Raw genomic sequence first — 20,679 nt, 5'->3', positions numbered from 1 at the left:
AGCACATTTCGGTCGGTATTTACATGACGGAAAATCGGTTGTGGCCGCGTATTTCGTCTGCTCCTGCGTATCTTCGTGTGTGCAAATACGCTGCATATATGCGCACGCAAAAAAAAGAACGCAGAAGGGTCGGTGTATATGCTGCGCAAATACGCACTGAACACGCAGGTTTCCTGCTTATTTGCGCCGTCCCCTTTTACTTCAATGGCCTCTCACAGCGTGTAATAGGCACCACAATAGGTCGCGCCGTGTGCGGACCCCTTGAAGTCACTGCGTTATGACACCAACACTGCTCGCGTTCTCCGCCAAACGCAGGCGCAGCCCTGGAATCAGCACTATTTCACAAGCCGTAATGGCCGGGCGAACACTAGCGCTCGTGTAGTAGCCACCTTCATACCGCCCCTCATTTGGAGGCGCTGTGTGAATACTTGGCGGCACTGCTGGCGTCACATAAGGAAACAATTCTTGCACGGTGCGCTACACGCGCCGATTTTTGAGGTAAATTTTCACTTCCTGTCTCCTGAGGAGAGCTGGTGCGCCGCCATGGCCGCTTCCTCAGACCCCCGTGGGCTGCGGGCGGCAGGAATCTGATTTTGGGGTAAATTTGTTTTAATTTTATTATCTTTCCTCTCCACTTTTTTAACTGTAAACACATTCGTGTCTCTGAGGAGGCAGAGCAGACGGAGCTGGTACATCAGCCGGGCCGCGGGCGTCCCAGCGCCGCTCCACCTCAGAGGACACCGCGGCCGCCACGGCCGGCCCTCACAGTCACCTTTACCTCAGCGCTAACACAACGACGTGCCAGGAGAAGGGCGGGGCGTCGTGACGCCACTGGCGCATCACGTGACCGGCTTTAGTCGGGCTCCACCCTGCGCACAAGAAGCTGCCGCAACCTCCCGTCCTCTCCCAATATGGCGCCGCTCGCCTGCTGAGCTCTCCCAGCTCCTCCCGTCCCCGCCGGTCACCGAGACATGCTCACAGCCGGATAGTGGCAGCACCGAGCAGCACAGCAGCGGTTCCTCGTTAGAAGCGTGGGCCCGGTCCCGGAGACAGCCCTCCTCTCACCTATAGCCGGAGCAGGAGGCCTCAACGCCGCCATGGCTCATTCCCCGGTAGCCGTGCAAGTGCCTGGGATGCAGGTGAGGAGAGGGGCCTGGCCCGGAGGAGAGGAGCTGGCAGTGTTGTCTCCCTATAGGTGGAGCGTGTGGGAAGTGGATACATTGTTACTTCTGCAGCTCCTGCTACAACTAGACACACAGATTTAGCTACAATTGGACACATGTTCTGTTCTGTGTTCCTTAAAGGGGAACCCCGCTCTTATTATAAGGTTATGTGGCCTATGGCTACCTGTCAGAAGCGGAGGGCCTCAGTAATGTGCCCGGGCGCCAGCTGTGACTTGGGCATCTCCAGCAGAACTTCTGACAGTTTTAGAAGAGGTTCTCCTCGCCCGACTACTTCCCCCCCCCCCCCCCCCCCCCCCTTAGCCTGATATCTAATGACCTGTTAGAAGACTTATTGCTGGGAGTTGCCCTTTAAATGCGCAGATCTGCACTAAACTATATAGATACATATGATCTATGACTGAGGAGGAAAAAAAAGTTCTGAAGTTTCTTGCTAACTTTACGTCCCCCTGGATGACACTCCTATTGTTGTTGCTGCAGGTCTGAGGATGGACATACGTGTTGTGGAAGGCCGCGCTCACATGTAAATTCCTCCCAGTACACCTGTAGTCTAATGACCTCACTGCGCTTGTATGTACCTATTGACGTCTTTGTTTATGGAGCTGCAGGCTGTAGTGGGTACCTGCCGCCTCCTGTGATCGCTCCTTCCTGGTTTCACACTCCTCATCTGGATCTCGCTGTGTTTTTATGGGGTTTGTTTAGCTTTTTTTTTTTTGCTTTGTCATTGTTTTGGGTCTTGAAATATTTTGCATAAAGTATCTATTTAGCAACAGGAGTTTTGTTACATTGATTCTGTCACTTTGGATCTGTCTCAAAATGCCAAAGCTGGGCGTAAAGCAGGCGGACTCCATTATAGCCAATGAGGTACGTCCGGCGCTGTCCTGAGATAGAGCCGTTTGGGCCGCATGGATTCCCCTTTCCTGCTCCCCAAACGGAACAGGAAAGTGGAATCCCCAACGCAGGTGTGAAAGCACACTATCTGAATGGACTATTTTCTTACGCACAGTAAAATAACCGTCCGAGACCCTTGGCACCGCGTCGCAGCAATATATTGCTGTAAAGGAAGTCTGTCACCTTATTTTTCGTACTTTTACATATGGGACATCCTGAGGGGTGCAGCTATACTTTTTTTTTTGTTCTAATTTGGCCTCATGACTTGAGATATCACGCCAGAAATTGTTTGCGTGCTGTATGCTAATAAGCAGTGGAGGGTCCGATGGGCGGTCACCTTTGCCAGCGGTCTTGGGTCTCTCCCCACCTATTCAACTAAAAAATGCTTTGAGTGACATCCCCAGCATACATCCCTTCTTCCAAGTGCTTGGGCCACGCCGAGCAGTCGGGCGCATGTGCTTTGATTCTCTGTCGGGTTGGAACGATGTCATGCGCCATCAATGTGGTGCAAGTCCTTTGAAGAAAAACTCAGGTGTTTTTTAGGCCGGCAGAAAGCCCAGACCGCTGACAGAAGGGACTGCCCATCAATGGCTCACAGTTTAGCATGAGGTGCGCAAAAAACTTCTGGGGTGACACCTCCTCAAGATGGGAGCCAGATTGGAACAGAAGAAAGGTGCTGCCGTAATCCTCAATGTCCCACATGTTAAAGTATATTACATTACTAGGCGAACAATAAGGTGACATACTTTCTTAAAGGGGTTTTCTATTCTAATTTTTTTTCGCCTGGCTCTTGCTTAGCAGTATAGCAATCCCCCCCCCCCCCCCCCCGCCATTCACACGGGCGAGAACTTGTGCAACGAAACGCACGAAAATACAACCTATTATATGTAATGAGTATATTTACACGATTTTTCTCTTGCCGTCACGCTGGGAGATGGAAAAATCGCAGCATGTTCTATTTTTGTGTGAGTCTTGCATGAGAATAGAACATGCAGACGTACATGAATGGAGCGTTCGTGGGCCGTGCGATGCGAGTTGCTCTTGCCATTGTGAATGCACCCTTAGGCAGTTAGTGGCAGAGCTGCAACAGGTGCTTTTTAAGGGACAACCCCTTTAAGGGTGCTATTACATGAGTGTTAGTGGCTAGCACTTATGTTTACCCAACAATTGCCGGGCCGCACATTCAGCCCTGCATTAAGGGTTATTACATAACGGTCAACGGTGTGTAATAGTGCTAATTGCCAAGCTGCACCTGTGGTAGCTGCTAGTGTAGGCCCCGAAAGCCATGTCCATACGGGCCAGACGTGCTGCAGAATGGATGCAGCGGACATTCTGCAGCAGAAAATCTGTACCATTTGGTGCAAAATGTAATTCAGGTGTATGTGAATCGCCCTCCTTAGAGGAGGTTGGGCTCCGCAGTGTATCTGGTGCTAAAGTTGACCTGCTGCAGACTTTCCGCACGGATTTTGTGCAGATTTTTCTGTAGCATTTTCTGTTTTGCCGCTGCTGTAAATGCTGCGGATCGGCTGCAAAACTGCGCTGTGTGAACGTGGCTCATTTCACTCTGCATCCCTAGGAAGGCTCACACTGGCGGTGCGGATTCTGCAAGTGGGAGGCCTGCAGCGGATACTGGCTGTGAGCCTGGCCGGCGACCTTGCGTACCTTATTTTCTTTGTAGTGTGGATGGCCACGGTGGCTCGCCGTCAGTCATGTGCAGTATAGTGTTTTTAAAAATTTTTTTTAATTGTTTTTGTATTTCCCGTGCTGCCATTTAGTGATGACTAAGTTTTAATTACGTATGGGCTTCGGGTCGGATGGCCTCCATTGGCCGTCCATATGAAATCTGCAGCAAAATAGTGTGCTGCAACTTTTTTTTTTCCTCCTCCGCTCATGCAGTACGTAATTGGTATCTGAGTGTGAGCAAAAAAAATGATTGTAATTTAATAAAATTTTTTTCTTCATGCTTTTCAGCGCCTGCATTTTGCCGCGGACTCCGCCCATGTGAGCCCGGCTTTAATCTTCTTTTAGGCCACCTGCAGACTGGCGGGTCGGATCTGGCTGCGAGGATTCTCGCCGCGGCTCCGGCTGTTTGATGTGCTGGCTTGCCGGGCAGCCGGCGCATGCGCAGAGCAGAGCCGGCGGCCGGGCAGTGACGTTTCTGTGCGGGGCTAACGCAATCCTATGGCAGCTTTCAAGGGTGGAAATTCCGCGGGAAATCCATCTGCAGGCGGTCTTATCCAGAAACCTCATACCTGTCCACCGGTTGTTTGGTCTTACAGTTTAGCTCCTATAAAGTGAATGGGCTTGAGCTGCAGTACCACACGCAAACTGTAGATAAGGGTGGCATTGTTTTTGCAATAAAGTAGACAAGTTTTTCTAAGGGCTTTTACACACTAGCAGGTTTTTTTTTTCCAAATGTCAATGGGACTTTTTTTAACGTTAAATTCGCATTGCGCAAAAAACGCAAACTTGTGTTTTTTTTGTGCGTTGTGAATTTTTCATTAGAAAGTCCCATTGACGTTTGGAAAAAAAACGGAGCGAATTCTGGACATTGCATTTTGTAAAGGGAGTCTGTCAGCGATCTTGCTGCACCCGGGCACTCTGTAGGGGCTCATACACCTTTGTAAAGCTTGGTCCGATCACCAGCGCTGATTACATGGTTTTATTTCCCCTCTTCCTGAAGTCTACGCCATCAGTGTGCGTTTAGAGATCGCTGACCTGCTGCAGAGTTTTGGTGCAGAATGCAGCAGATTGCATCCTTCCAGTTTGCATTAACTTGAGGGAGGTCTTCTGGTTGCACGCTACATAGTAGCCTGATGGAGCGCACCTCAAGGCACCGATGGCAGAACATTCCATGGAATTAAGCTTCGTTTTATTAGTGCTGGTGATCGTAACATTTTTGACAAAGGTATGTTTTAGCCCGTTCCCAGCCCCTAGACAGCGATGTCAGCAGTTTGCTGAAACTGCTGACAGACTCCCTTTAAATGTAGCTGTTTCCTAGTTATCTGCAACTTAGAGGTAAAACTTCTTTTCAGATCTTTCTTTGCAAAGCTTTTTTTTGTGGCGTCCTAAAACAGGCAGAGACATACAGCGCCAAAATAAGACTCCGAACCTGGTTCATAGTGAATGCAGGGGTTCCTCAAGTTACCAATGGCTTCAGTTTATAATCTCGGCATACAATGGGCCTTCCTGTGCCGTTGTAACTTGAAACCACATTCAGCGTGCAAAGTGCGATTCCACATAACCGCATGTGGCTGGAGCCCCGCCCACCTGCGGTGGCCAAGAGACGGAGGGTTGTGGCGGTGAGTGCAGCATTGGCAGAATCTACGGCCACGGGTGGGCAGGGTTTTGACCACATATCTTTCCCCATAGAGAGGAGTGGGGCCGCAAAAAAAGACATGCTGTGATTTGCCGGTTCCACCCGGCTTTGTTTCGACGGATTGGCCGCCCCGTGTGGACGAGATTTTTGCAAAGTTTTGTCCACATGGCTGGCTAATCCCGGCATTAGGAGCCGTGGGCGGATTTTGCTGCACAGTTTCCACGGCAAATCCGTCCCGTGTGAACCCAGCCTTAATGACACACCTGCATCACTTAATCACATCTGCTTACAGGTGTCAGACGTTCTAGCCATCCCGCAGAGGGAACTCTTAGGCCTCATGTCCACGGGGAAAATCAGGCCCGCCGTGGATTCTCCATGCCGAATCCGCAGCGGGTCCCTCCTTTCCCACGGACATGAGGCCTGAAAATAAGAATAAACTCACCTGTCCTTGATGCTGCATGTCTCCCCTCCGTCGCGGCCGGATCTTCTTTCTTCGGCCAGGCGGATGTGCTCGGCACGCCAGGCACATCCGCCGGGCCGAAGGAAGAAGATCCGGCCGCGACGGAGGGAAGATCCGCAGCGTCCGGACAGGTAAGTTTTAATTCAGGTACGGGTGTTCCACGGATCCGGACTGCTTCCATAGGCTTCAATAGAAGCCTGCGGGAGCTGTCCCCGCGGGAGACCCGCACGAAAATGGAGCATGTCGCGTTTTTTTCCCCTCACACCAATCCGCGCCTGCAGGGAAAATGACATCCGCAGGTATTTAACTACCTGCGGGTGTCCAATGCATCCCTATGGGGTGCGGATCCGCGTGCGGGGAAAACGCTGCGGATTTTAAATAACCATTATCCCGTGGACATGAGGCCTTAAGCTGGGCTCACATAGGCGGAATTGCCGTCTGCACGGGCCATATGTGGGCTTTGAAAGGCATGCTCTTTCACCAGTTCGCTCAGACGTGCAGATTAGGAATTACAGATTCCGCAAGCTGAAGAAAAATTGCAGCATGTTCTATTGTAGCGTGGATTCCGCGCCGACTGCCTCTATTTGAAATCAATGGATGCAAGTGTTCCACCGCCCATAAAAGCTTGCTACTTCATAGGAAATTAGATAGAAAAGCTGGAATGCCGGCTTGAGAGGGACATCATTCTTCCGTGCAGACAATACGCTCTGCATACGCATACATCCGCATGGAGAAACGCTCGCACCCGTGATCTTCCATGACCATTCGCAATTTTTTTACGCAAATGATTGCAGGTCTACCATATGCGGAATCCGACCCATTCGTGTGAGCCCGGCCTTACACTGCCTGCGCATGGGAGAAGACATAAAGGTGAATCAAAGTACTTACGACCGCTTGTCCGTGAGTGAGTTATATGCTTCGCTCCTGATCACATGACTGTGACGTCATCACAGGTCCTTCAATATTTTGATCAACTCGAACTGCCATCACAGGTCCTTCAGTGAGTTACATGTAACTATGTCCTTCACTATATTATAAATGGCGCGTTGCAGTACCAGAAACAAACACTGGTACTATATATAATACTAAGGCCTCGTTCATATGGGCGACAAAGTCACGTGATTTTGTAGAGTTGCTACAAATCACATGTATGTGAAGCCCATGCTTTCCTATGGGTTCCTTCACACGTGATGTTTTGTAGCATGCTGCAAAACGACACACAAACCTCACGGGTCCCGCTATATACACGCGACCCGTGAGGTTTTGTAGTCCGTTTCCCTATGTAGCCTTCCTCTCTGTTGCATCGCACGAAAACGTGATTTTTGTGCGGCGCGATGCAACTTTGACAGTAGGAAATCCTACTATCAAAGCCTTAGGCCTCATGTCCACGGGGAAAATCAGGCCCGCTACGGATTCTCCATGGAGAATCTGCAGCGGGTCCCTCCTGTCCCGCGGACATGAGTGCTGAAAATAAGAAGAAATCAGAATAAACTTACCTCTCGCACGCTCCGGATACTTCCTTCGCTGCTGCGTCATCTTCTCAGCGTCGCGGCAGGATCTTCTTTCTTTGGCCCGGTGGATGCGCAGGATGACGTCGATGACGTGTCCCGCGCATGCGCCGTCCCAAAGCAAAATGATCCGGCCGCGACTGAGAGAAGATGACGCGGCGGCGAAGAGAAGAAACGGAGCGGGTGAGTAAAATCTGATTTTTGTCTCCCACGGATCTGGACGGCTTCAATAGAAGCCCGCGGGAGCCGTCCCCGCGGGAGACCCGCATGAAAATGGAGCATGGTCCAGATTTTTTCATGCTCCATTTTTTTTTTTTAAATCCCTTTTATTGACCATCCGCGGGTATTTATCTACCCGCGGGTGGTCAATGCATCCCTATGGGATGCGGATCCGCGTGCGGGAGAAGAGTTAAAATCTGCTGCGGATTTTAATTCTTCTTTTGCCCGTGGACATGAGCCCTTAATCTTAGCCCTGGCTGCGAGGAAAGGGGTGGTGGGGGGGGGGGGGGGGGACACATACATCACCTGTCCCGCGCTGTTAGCCCCACTGCATCTTCTCCCTGGGTCCCCGGCATTGATATTCTCCTCTTCTGGCCGGGGATTCAAAAATCCCCGCCTCCTGGAAGCGCTGGCTGTGATTGGCTGACGCTTAGCCAATCACAGCCAGTGCCTCCAGAAGGCAGGGATTTTTGAATTCCCGGCCAGAAGAGGTGGTCACTGCCGGGGACTCGGGGAGAAAATGCGGCTGGGCTGACAGCGCGGAACAGGTGATGTATGTGTTTTTTTTTTGTTTTGTTTTTTTTTTCTTCAGCTATGGCTTATTTTTGGGGAAGGGCTTAAATTTAAGCCTCCCCCGAAAAACCTTGCATGTAGCGCTACAAAGTCGCGGTATCACCCCGATAAGATTTTATCGCAGCAATGCCGTGTCGGCCGTGTGAACGAGGCCTAATTAGTATATTTTTAATGAGCTTATGCCAAGTTTTAAGCTATATACTGGATAGGGAATAAGTATCTGGTCGGTGGGGGTTTGACCCCCAGTTGACCACTGAAGTCGTCCTGCTTAAGGGTGCCTGTCCACGGGCCTGATTTCGCCGGTGGTAAACTGCCGGTGAATCACGCCCTCTGAAGCTTTCCATAGCACTGCTATGGAAAGCGCCGACACACTGTACACGAGCGGAGAATCATTGCGATTCTCTGCTCGCGGCGGGCAATTCGCACTATGCTGTGAATTACCTCGATTCTCTGCGGTCAGCCTATCAGATAGGGCTAACCGGCGGAGAATCGGCATCGGCCTCTGCTCCTGGGCAGCGGCTCCCGCGGCAGGGCTCCTGCAACGCCCGTGACGGGACCTAAATGTAGCAACATCTGCTGCTGTAGTAAACTGTATAGCACTACCTGATGTGGCAGAGCACAGTGCTCAGCAACCTTTGGCAGTCCCATAGAGTTGAATGAAGTGGTAGCAGATATGTGCAGCTGTCACACCATTCGTCCGGAGGAAGGGGTATGGGGAACCTTGTTGTTGTGATTGATGGGGGCGACACTTGTCCGATTCCTATGGCTGCTTGTAGGACAGCCCCTATAAGTGGTTACGGTTGGTTGAGCGGCGGGGTGCCCGGGGCTCCGGCATCGTTGGGCTACTGGGTGAACCTGCTCAGCTGCAGCGTGGAGGTGATGGGAAAGACTACAGTGTATTAATGAAACTGCTTAGGCGTCGGAAAATGTGGAGCGCAGTGTTGGATTACATCGTATTTTTCCTCAATTCTTTGTCTTTCAAGGTCACAATTCAGAAATGACATACAAGTGCAATATCAGCTGGTTGTTTGGGCCGCTTCCAGCTCGGATACACTTCTTGTGCTCTGCTTTTTCTCCCACAGAGGAGACCTGCTTGTCGCCCCGCACACACGGAACAAGTGAATGAAGTCCAGGACTTTTACCTTATTCCCCCCCAAGTTCACAGTTCGTGAGCTGTCACAAGTCTAATGAAGTCAGCAGAATCCGCTGCTGTGGGGGAACACATAATTGCCTGCTGTAAATGTTATTTCCTGCTAATTAACAGCAAGCGGCTTCCTGGTTCATCTTCCTTCTGAAGGCGCTGTGCTCAGTGGTTGCACCCGTGCCGCCCTGTACGGTGTCCTCATAGCTTGGCATATTCCTAGCACTGCAGCATTATCATTCTGCATTACGTGGGTTCAGTCTCTTATAGTGCCGATGGCTTGGTATACCCCCTTGTCCGGCTCCTGGCACGCTGCTTTATACCTGGTCTGTCTTGTAGATTGCACTCAGACAGAGTGCAGCAACCTGTCATAGAGCAGATACATACATACATACATACATACATACATACATACATACATACATACATACATACATACATACATACATACATACATACATACATACATACACCTTTATGTCTCTGAGCAGTCTGGGATTAGAGGTCCAGTGGGTGGCCCTATTGGTGATTGACAGCTTTTTCTGTAGGCAGTCATTCACAGACAGCTGTCAGTCACTGATAGAACCGCCCACCGGACCCTTAAACCTAGCATGAACAGGAGTGTAAATGCATGTCAATTTGTACTAGTTGCTATACTCTGCAGATTTGTTTTGCAGTGTGTGAATGAGATTTAGGACAGGTTCCTACAAGCGTAATTTCACCATGTATTGGGCAGGTGTAATATGTGGTGAATGGAGTGAGTACATTGATTGTCATTGACCCACTCACACCAGCGGTTTATTGTATATAATGTGCGTGTAAAAAATTTAAAAAAAACACAGCTTGTCATATTTTACCATGTATTACATGCGATAGATCCCTATTCTCTACGGGTGCGCAATAATCGCTGTACACATGCAATTACATTGTGTATTTGTGGTGTTTGTACGCAGCGCCACTATGAGGCAGAGTGGGAAATCAGGAAAAAAAAAACGGAGCCGGTCCTTAGTAAGGCTGGGTTCACACGGGGTGGATTTTTCCGCAGAAATTCCGTGTGGAATTTCGCCGCGGCAAATCCGCATGCGGCCACTAATCCCGGGATTAGCCGGCCATGTGGACGAAATTTCTCAGAAATCTCTTCCACACGGGATGGCAAAATTCGCTGTGGCTGAGCCGGCAAAAGCCGCCGCTGCGGCGCAGATTTGCAGACCGCAGCATGTTCGTTTTTTTTTTTTCCCGCTGCGGCCGCGCGGAAGAGCGAGCGGCCAGGCCACTTCAACACCGCTGCGGGTTTTGACGCAGCGGTTCTCCCAGCAGAAATCTCGTGGTTTTTCGCTGCGGCCAAACCGCCGGATTTCCATCGGGAATCCGCCCAGTGAGAACCGGCCTTAAATCTCCCCCACTATGCTAGCGCTGTAAATGCTGTGGGGTCTCCTTTGTGAACACACCCTACAGGTCTGATATGGAAAAATCTGATTCATAGCTTGGACTGACTACACTTTTTACAACTTTTTCACGTGTCAGAGCAACATGTCAAAAGTTTTGAGCAGTGAGGATCCTCACCCAAGTACGGTGCCGTTGCAGCTGTCTTTATCGGCGCTCCTCGGTAGCTGAAGGTGGATGCACAGAGCTCTGTTGGCAATCGGCCGCAAAAGCTTCAGTGTTGCTGTGACATGTCAAAAGTTTGTGGGTTTAAAGAGTAACTGCACTTTTTTTTTTTTTTTTTTTTTTTTTTTTACATGGGTTTTGCCCTTTAAATACAATAGAAAAACCACTTTGTGATCTAATACAATTGTTACCGATCCACAAGATAGGTGGTAAATGTGACTGCGCTGACCTTTGGGCGTCAGGAGGACAGGAAACCCAGATATTTCCCTAGTCGATATACTGTGTGACCGCTGCTATGGACTGACGGCGCTCTTTAGCTGCTGATTAAAGTGGTGGGCATACAAGCACGCAGCGCTACTGCATTCCCTATGGGGACATAAGGGATTTGCTGTTCCAGTGATACCTGGGGATCCCCACGACCAGATCCCAGTGATCACTTATTTGACCTGTGGATGGGTGGTAGTTTTGGTGTGAGAATCTTTTTGAGCGGTGGTAAAATGCCAAACAAGATGGCAGGAACTGAATGGACGCTGTTCTAGTCAACGGGGGCTGTTTGGTTCCATCTTAAAGCGAACCATCAGCCAAGGCTCTTCCAACAAGACAGGAAAGCGGAATCACCAACGCAGATGTGAACGTGGCCGTGGATGTCTGGTACCTACGATCTATGTATAACGTCTATAGCCACCCTTATGGCTCACTCACATGGGCATATGTGGCATGGGTATTACACTCATATATTTAATGTGATGCTATAAATGTTCATTCGCTTCCAATGGGCCACTCGCACTTGAGTTTTTTCACGCGTGTTTTGGTGCACATCGCTCACCATCATAGGCTATGGGAATGTAATATACGCAGCAAGTATGTGCGTCGTGTATCTGCTTTGTACGGCATGCTGTGTGTGTAATATGAGGGCCACCTATGCCCTTGTGAGTGAGCCCATGCTGGAATATACTGCAGATGTGCATCTCCATCCCGACAATCTGCTTTGTGTGAACGCACCGAAGGCTGCCTTCACACCGGCGATAAAATAGTGCGCCGCGAGAACGCTGAATTATAAAACCAATGATTTCAATCCCATTTGCGATGTTTTCACGCATGCGATGTGGCATGAAGACAATATCGTGCCTTTATTTTATCTCCTGTGAGGGCAATAGATCAGGCATGTTCACATTCAGTATGCCCAATCCTTCATGCCCCATCATCCGCCATAAGGGGGGAGTTGGTAAAAGGATCGCTATTCCTGCTGAAACTGGTGGGTTTGGCTGACTTTCATCTATATGACCACCTAAAGGCCGTTTTACACATGATGACCTGTGGAGCGCAGGTGCCCGACAGGTCGCCCCAGCAATAATTGTACACAGGAACGAGTATAGCTAGTGATGGGAGGCGGAGCGGGCCGGGGAAGGACTGCCTGTTAACAAGGGCCAATTCGTTCAGTTTTCTGTATGTGATACTTTAAATAGTACCATTAAAAAATACAGCGCTTTCCGCAAAAAAAAACAAACTAGCCTTCAGACAGCTGCGGTCCATCGACGGAGAAGGAAGAGTTATGATTTTTTGAAAGTTGGGAGGAAAAATGGAAAAAAGCCATGTGCTTAAAGGGTTAATGCTGCCTATGAATGCTACACATTGTCAATTTAATATCGGACTCCGTTTTTTGTATACATACACTACCGTTCAAAAGTTTGGGGTCACCCAAACAATTTTGTGTTTTCCATGAAAAGTCCCACTTCACCACCACCATGCGTTGTGAAATGAATAGAAAACAGTCAAGACATTGACAAGGTTAGAAATAATGATTTGTATTTGAAATAACATTGTTTTTACATCAAACTTTGCTTTCGTCAAAGAATCCTCCTTTTGCAGCAATTACAGCATTGCACACCTTTGACATTCTAGCTGTTAATTTGTTGAGGTAAGCTTGTGAAATTGCACCCCACGCTTCTAGAAGCATCTCCCACAAGTTGGATTGGTTGGATGGGCACTTCTGGCGTACCATACGGTCAAGCTGCTCCCACAACAGCTCAATGGGGTTCAGATCTGGTGACTGCGCTGGCCACTCCATTACCGATAGAATACCAGCTGCCTGCTTCTGCTGTAAATAGTTCTTGCACAATTTGGAGGTGTGTTTAGGGTCATTGTCCTGTTGTAGGATGAAATTGGTTCCAATCAAGCGCTGTCCACTGGGTATGGCATGGCGTTGCAAAATGGAGTGATAGCCTTCCTTATTCTGAATCCCTTTTACCCTGTACAAATCTCCCACCTTACCAGCACCAAAGCAACCCCAGACCATCACATTACCTCCACCATGCTTAACAGATGGCGTCAGGCATTCTTCCAGCATCTTTTCATTTGTTCTGCGTCTCACAAACGTTCTTCTTTGTGATCCAAACACCTCAAACTTGGATTCATCCGTCCACAACACTTTTTTCCAGTCTTCCTCTGTCCAATGTCTGTGTTCTTTTGCCCATCTTAATCTTTTTCTTTTATTGGCCAGTCTCAGATATGGCTTTTTCTTTGCCACTCTGCCCTGAAGCCCAAAATCCCGCAGCCACCTCTTCACTGTAGATGTTGACACTGGTGTTTTGCGGGTACTATTTAATGAAGATGCCAGTTGGGTACCTGTGAGGCGTCTGTTTCTCAAACTAGAGACTCTAATGTGCTTATCTTCTTGCTTAGTTGTGCAACGCGGCCTCCCACTTCTTTTTCTACTCTGGTTAGAGCCTGTTTGTGCTGTCCTCTGAAGGGAGTAGTACACACCGTTGTAGGAAATCTTCAATTTCTTAGCAATTTCTCGCATGGAATAGCCTTCATTTCTAAGAACAAGAATAGACTGTCGAGTTTCAGATGAAAGTTCTCTTTTTCTGGCCATTTTGAGCGTTTAATTGACCCCACAAATGTGATGCTCCAGAAACTCAATCTGCTCACAGGAAGGTCAGTTTTGTAGCTTCTGTAACGAGCTAGACTGTTTCAGATGTGTGAACATGATTGCACAAGGGTTTTCTAATCATCAATTAGCCTTCTGAGCCAATGAGCAAACACATTGTACCATTAGAACACTGGAGTGATAGTTGCTGGAAATGGGCCTCTATTCACCTTTGTAGATTTTGCACAAAAAAACAGGCATTTGCAGCTAGAATAGTCATTTACCACATTAGCAATGTATAGAGTGTATTTGTTTAAAGTTAGGACTAGTTTAAAGTTATCTTCATTGAAAAGTACAGTGCTTTTCCTTCAAAAATAAGGACATTTCAATGTGACCCCAAACTTTTGAACGGTAGTGTACATACATACAATCCGCTTTCTATGTAGAGATCTGCCATCTGCACAGCAGCCCCAAGTTCTGTAGTTCCTCTTCCAGGTGCTGTTCTGTCTTCTCTCCCCACCCATTAATTGACAAGCTACTTTTAAGGTGTAGACTGTCGCTTTAAGTATGAAACAAGTTTTTATTCTGAAATTGCACACCGAGTAGTTAAAATCCGAGAATTACATCTCCAATTACTCATCATCTGTTTATTTTCCTGTTCTAGGTTTACAGGTTTCTTCAGTGGGGTTTGTCAGTGTGAATATTACATTGTGAGGTCGCACAGAAGGCTGGTCTGTGACACACACTCCATGATGTGACTTGGCCTGCCTTGTTGCTCCAGTCAATGGGTTCTTTGACGTCTACTCCTGTGCACTTGTGTAAATGGGGAAGTGCTGTTAAGGTGGTTGTATATTTAGTACATGGCTGTAATATTGGAGGCTCATGGCTGGCATACAAATACTCAGCCTCCTATATAGGACGGGTTCCTGGAGTACTCAAACTATAGATTGCACTGCCCCGATGGGTAGTAATGGCAGAGGCAATGATGGGATTTAAAAAGGGCCAGGTGCTTATTAGAGCTTTTTAATTTAGCACATAAGTTTAGAGGAGTTTGTCAGTTCTGTAAATTGCATGGAAAGGGTTCCCCCATGGTGAAGGATAACTAAGCAGCTTATATTCGCCGCTCCTCCCTCTAAACAGTGGCCTTATTCTCCCTGCTGGCGTAATGTTTACAGGCTGCAGTCAGATGTGACGCCCCATAAACCTGCTGCAGCAGCCAATAACCGCACTGGGAGATGAGCGCTGTCATTGGCTGCAGCAGCCTGTTAGTCAGAGAGGGGAGTCTGCATGCAGCTGCTCTAGGTTTCCTTTTACATGCAGTTTACATAACTGACAACCCTTTAACTTCTCAAAAAGGTTAAACTTTATGGATGACAACTTTTCAACCTACTGTGTTTCCCCAAGAATAAGCCCTACCTTGATTTTCAGGGGAGGAGGGGCGCTTGGAATATAAGCCCTGCCCTGAAAATAAGACCTTGCTACACGACGTGTGTAAAAAAAACAAAAAAAAAACAACCCTCCAGCAGCCGGCGTTCGCGTCCCAGTAAATGTTTGGGGTTGCCCTGAACTTGTTAACGGCATTGGACTGCTGCAGGGGTTTCCAGAAGGATTGCGAGGGCGATATCAGGCTGTGAATTATAACCAGATACCGCTCTCGCCAGTGTGAATCTGGTCTTATGAGTACATTCACAAGTTGTGGAACTTCCACATCAAATTCCACATTTGTGCGGATTTTGTCAAGATACGAATCCGCAGCGGCCTGCACCCCTCAGTTAAAAGGGTGACGCCTGCTGCGGTTCAGGGACAAAAACTGTGTCCAAATCCGCATAAAATGGTGCGTCTTTTTAATGTGGTTTGTGGAGCAGATCCGCACAAAAATATCTTTATGGTGCGTTAACACAGCAGAATTCGTCACACAATTTTCTATGGCGCATTCTGTCTCTAAAAACGGAATGCGCCATAGTTTTTCTACTGCAGTTTATGGCGCAGCTTCGCATGTGGGATTCGCCCTGTCACTGAGCAAAATCCGCACATGGAGTTCTGAATTCTGCGGTGAACAATCTCATTTCCGCATCAAGCAATGATGTCACTTCTTGGTATGGGAACACTTGTTTCCGCATCGGAATTCCGTGCACGGAGTTTGCCCATTGACAGGGCAAAGGATCCACAAAAAACGCATCGCACAAAAATCACAAAGCACAAACTTTCGATTGTATTGACATTTGCATTAAAAACAGTGTGTGGGAGCCCTTATGTTCATAGAGTGGTAGCATTGGAAGGGACCTCCAGGGTCATCGGGTCCAACCCCCCCTGCTCCATGCAAGATCCACTAAATCCTCACAGACAAATGTCTGTCCAGCCTCTGAAAACTTCCATTGAGGGAGAACTCTCCACTTCCTGTGGCAACCTGCTCCACTCATTCATCACCCCCAGTTAGTGTTTTGTTTTTTTTCTTCTAATATCTCCTCCCTTTCAGTTTTATCCCATACCTTCTAGTCTTTCCTTGTGCAAATGAGAATAGGGCTGATCGCTCTGCACTGTGACAGCCCTTTGTAGACATCTACAGGACTTGCAGACTGCTCACCATCCTGGTAGCTCTTCTATGAACAAGCTCCAGTTTGTTAATGTTTTTTTTTTTTTTTTTTTTAACTGAGGTGCCCAGTACTGTACACAGTATTGCAAACGAGGTCTGACCAAGGAAGACTAGAGGATATAATTACCTCACACGATCTAGACCCTGTTTCTCTTAATAGATTGTAGAATTGTGTTTGCATTTTTTGCTGCTGCATCACCTTGTTGACTCATGTTCAGTCTATTAGTATATCTTTTTCACATGTGCTTCTGCTCAGCCCAATTCATCCCATTCTGTATGTGTCTGACTTTGCATTTCTCCTTGTTAAGTACCTTTCTGTTACTCGCCGCCCACTGTTCAAGCTTGTCTAGACCTTTTTGAATCTCTTCTTTTCTCTAGCATTAGCTATCCCTCCTCCATCAACATTTGCTAACGACATAAAGTTTAGAATGACCATGTGGGTGTCATCACCCGCTTTGCGTTTACAGCAGGATTCATTTGTATGGGTGAGCTGGGAGAAATAGCTGTCGGACGAAGCTATTGGAGGTATATTGACACCTTAATTTGCTACCAACTGCGTCCATCCTGTTCCCCCTTACATCGGCGTCGGGACACCTCCATACATGTTCGATGGTTAGCAGATTTGGCCTGTGCTCATCTAATGTATATGGCCACATTTAGGAGCAGATCTGACATCAAAGTCTTTATACCAATCCCCTAAAGTGATTCTGGCTGCCAAGTTCTCACCACATTCATTGTTGCTATGCATTAACTTCCTTGAGTTGGATTCACCGGCCAGCCTGTGGCATAAATGGGACTTTCAGTTTTGGATTTCTACCGTGACCGATCTGTGTAGTATAAATACGGCCTAGAACATCGGTCTGGTGGCAGCTGCAACCCGCATTAGACTATATTGTGTCAGGCTCTATCTGAAGGAGTGATCTGCATCTGGTGGCGCTGCAGCTGTTGGAATAGTACAACTGTCCCTGGCAGCCGGCAGCAGCCGCCATGTAATCCTGGGGATCCAGTGGTTGCCGGCTGCTGCCTTCATACATGGCAAGAAGTTGCAGTCTAGTTCCCACTATTAGCTGCTGATTACAACTTGTTTGCCTATGAAGTGGTTTATTCTCTTCACATTGTAGTGATAGTTCTTAACCAAGACAATATGTGGCTCCTGGAGCCCGTACAGCCCTTCGTGACTCTGCATTAGCGCTAGGAGCTGTTGGACTGATCTACATGCTTCCTGCTCCTCTGGGAAATGCCATGCTTAGTCTGTGCAGAATTGTTTTGTGTTCACAATTTTTGGCTGATTTTGCAGTTAATCGGGCGGCTCCTCACTGTCATTTTATAGATACAGAATTTTTTGTATGTCCAAATGGTACTTACCATATATACTCGAGTATAAGCCTAGTTTTTCAGCACATTTTTTTAATGCTGAAAAAGCCCCCTTCGGCTTATACTTGAGTGAGGTAAAAAAAACCGGTAATGCTCACCTCCCAGCCTGCGTCTGTGTCCCCGGCACGATGGTCTCCTCAGCGGTGCAGCAAGCTGCTTGAGAATTCTCCCCGCGGACATCACTGAATGGCTGTGATTGGTTCATTGAGCGCCAGTTGTGATTGGCTGGCACTCGATCCAATCACAGCGCTTGCTTACACGGCGCTGACGGCGGGGGAATTGAAAACCAAGCAGGGAGATGAGAGCGGGGAGAAGTCTGAAGCAGTTTGCCGCACCACCAGGGAGACCATCGCGCCGGGGACAGACGCAGGCTGGGAGGTGAGTATTGCATTTTTTTTACCTAGTATATACTTGATATAGCTAAGCTTATACTCGAGTCAATAAGTTTTTTTTTTTTTTACCGTTTTTTTATGGTAAAACTTATTGACTCGGCTTATACTCGGGTTAGCTAATACTCGAGTATATACGGTAGTTTGCCCGGGGTGAACTGTTACCGTCGCCTTGGGACTCTCTGACCACAACTGCCATAGCTGTATATAAACCGTGCAAGCAGTGTATGGCCAGATGCATGTATAGAATCGCTCAAAATGGGAAGATATAAGCGTCGTGAGCATGCTTCTTATACCTGTAAGATACTACCTTTGACCACCTACCTAAATTTTAACCCTGTGTAATACCAAATGGAGATTGCTAGTAGAGCGGCTCCTGGAGACCTTAGTATCTGTCTAGACCGCCTCAGTATCCAGTCGTCTTTTTTTATTCTATAATAGCTAGACGACGGCCCACTTCTAGGCCAGCTGGCTACTTTGCTTCTGGAACTTGTCTTGGTATTCTTTGAAGATTTATGAGGTTAGAGGAGGATCTGCTTTCTTTAAAATTTTTTTTTTTTTTTTTTTTTGTTTCCCCCAAGATACCGAGAGACTTTTCTCCATTGGCTGTATCTGGTCTCATTCACTTACAGGACTCATTCATTTAAAGCGATACTCTGATTTTGGTACAAAACTCTGTTCCCGGACCAGAGGGGTATATTACCCGCACTTGTTCTTCTCTGCCATTTGTTTTTGATTCTACATCCCACTTTCAGCTATCCAAGTTGGTCAGTGCAATCTTTAGACTACTTAATCCTCACAGTGCATTGATAGGGTTAAAACTACCGATGCATTATACTTTCTCTCTGATTGGCCAGTACTGCTTATATGATTAGCATTGGCCAATCAGAGCAATGCACACTATGCAAAAGTGTGTTGGCCATATTGGATGGCCAGGAAACCCAAGACAGGAACTGGCAGGTTGAGTGGACAAGAGAGAACAAGTTAGGGTAATAGACCTCCGGTCCTGGGATGGAAGCTTGTCCTGAAACCAGTGGGGCGCTTTAGAGGGTTATCCAGGGAAATGCAGGCCTGGAAATGCTGTATGTTTTTGGGATGTCCTCACCCAGCAGCAAAAACAGGCCATGACACTAGCAGCTGCAGGCAGCCACACGTCCCCGATGTCGGTGACGTCCTCTCCGGCTTGAATGAAGACCAGCGTGGGATCGAGCACTAGTGGAGCCGGAGCCGAGGAGGCATGGATTTTTGGTTCAACCACTCTGCCTGTTTTTCTCTTCTGATAACCCCTCTTAAAGGGAAGCTTTTATATCCTAACTTGATGACCTATTGTTGGGGTATGTCATTACTTTTTGATAATTGGGGGTCTGACTTCCAGAATGCCCACAGATGCTGAGCATCAAAGGGCTTCAGCAGGGGTTTAGTGTTGTCGTTTAAGGCCCTTTTACACGGAACCATTATTGTTTAAAAAAAAAAAAAATTAAAAATGAACAATAAGCATTCAATGTAAACGCAGGCATAAAAATAGTTGGCTTGTTTGCTAATCAATCGGTTTAAATACCAGTCTTTCAGTCGTTCTCATTCACTTATACGGCGAATGTGAGCGACTGAATGACTTCTCGTTTGAAGGAGCCAACTAAGTATAAACGGACTGCATGAGCGAACTCTCCCATCATTCAACTATAAACTGTTTTTCGTAAACCCGACTTTTTAGTCTTTAGCTGCACCCTGGTCACCCGCTGTGTCAGAGAACCGCAGTACAGATGCTCCCCTACTTGCGAACAGGTTCCGTTCCAGGAGCCTGTTCGCAAGTACATTTGTTCGCTTGTCCGAACAAATGTTTGTATAGAGTAGGATCGCGGGTGGATCCCGCTGCATACGTCGGGTGCCGGATGTTCTTACAGCCTTAGCATTACATCATACTGTGCAGGACAGATTGTTCGTAAATCGAACAATCGCAAGTTGGGGACTATCTGTATAGCTCTATTCCAGTCCATGAGACTTGGTGGCAGGGAGCGCTGAGGAACACAATGCTAAAGCTGCGTTGTGGCCCCCTTTATTCTCAGCATTGGTGGGAGTCAGAGTTTAGACCTCTACCAATTTGCCATCACTCTGGGGGACTACCCACTTAGGTGAATGAGGCTGAATGCAATAACAGACCTAGCACATGGATCAAGGCCCATTTAGGCGCAACGACTATTGGTCAAAATTCGTTCAAAAGCCATCTTTTGAGTGATAATCATTGTGTCTAACTGAACTGACATCCTGCAGTTTTCGTTAATGAATCGCTGATCTCTTTCAGCATGCTGTCCGCCTTATCAGGAGTTCACAGCGGGATACAGCTGATACTATTGTGAACACAGCCGGGGTATAAAGAACAGAACGGTCCAGCTGTGTTCTGCATACCCCGCTCCGAGCCCTCAGCTGTGCGAAACAGCTGAGTACTTCAAGGAGAGAACAGCTGGATGCAGAACACAAGCGGTCTTGCTTGTCTTCTGCATACCCCGCTTGGAGCGCAAAGTGATCACTCAAAACTGTCAAGCTGCCGTTTGAGCGA

The 20,679-nt window shown here is 47.9% G+C and overlaps 1 protein-coding gene across 1 annotated transcript in view; it reads left to right on the top strand.

Moving 5' to 3' along the window:
* Positions 1–883: 883 nt before the first annotated feature.
* Positions 884–20,679, top strand: part of STK26 (serine/threonine kinase 26) — a 73,026-nt gene continuing 53,230 nt past the window's right edge. The window contains exon 1 of the mRNA XM_066581859.1: positions 884–1,139. Coding sequence (XP_066437956.1) covers positions 1,098–1,139 — 42 coding nt within the window. The 5' untranslated portion in view covers positions 884–1,097. The remainder of the gene's footprint in view (positions 1,140–20,679) is intronic.

This window comes from Eleutherodactylus coqui, chromosome 10 (assembly GCF_035609145.1).
Source record: "Eleutherodactylus coqui strain aEleCoq1 chromosome 10, aEleCoq1.hap1, whole genome shotgun sequence".
Lineage (NCBI taxonomy): Eukaryota > Metazoa > Chordata > Amphibia > Anura > Eleutherodactylidae > Eleutherodactylus > Eleutherodactylus coqui.
This window is presented reverse-complemented; position numbering and strand designations above follow the sequence as displayed.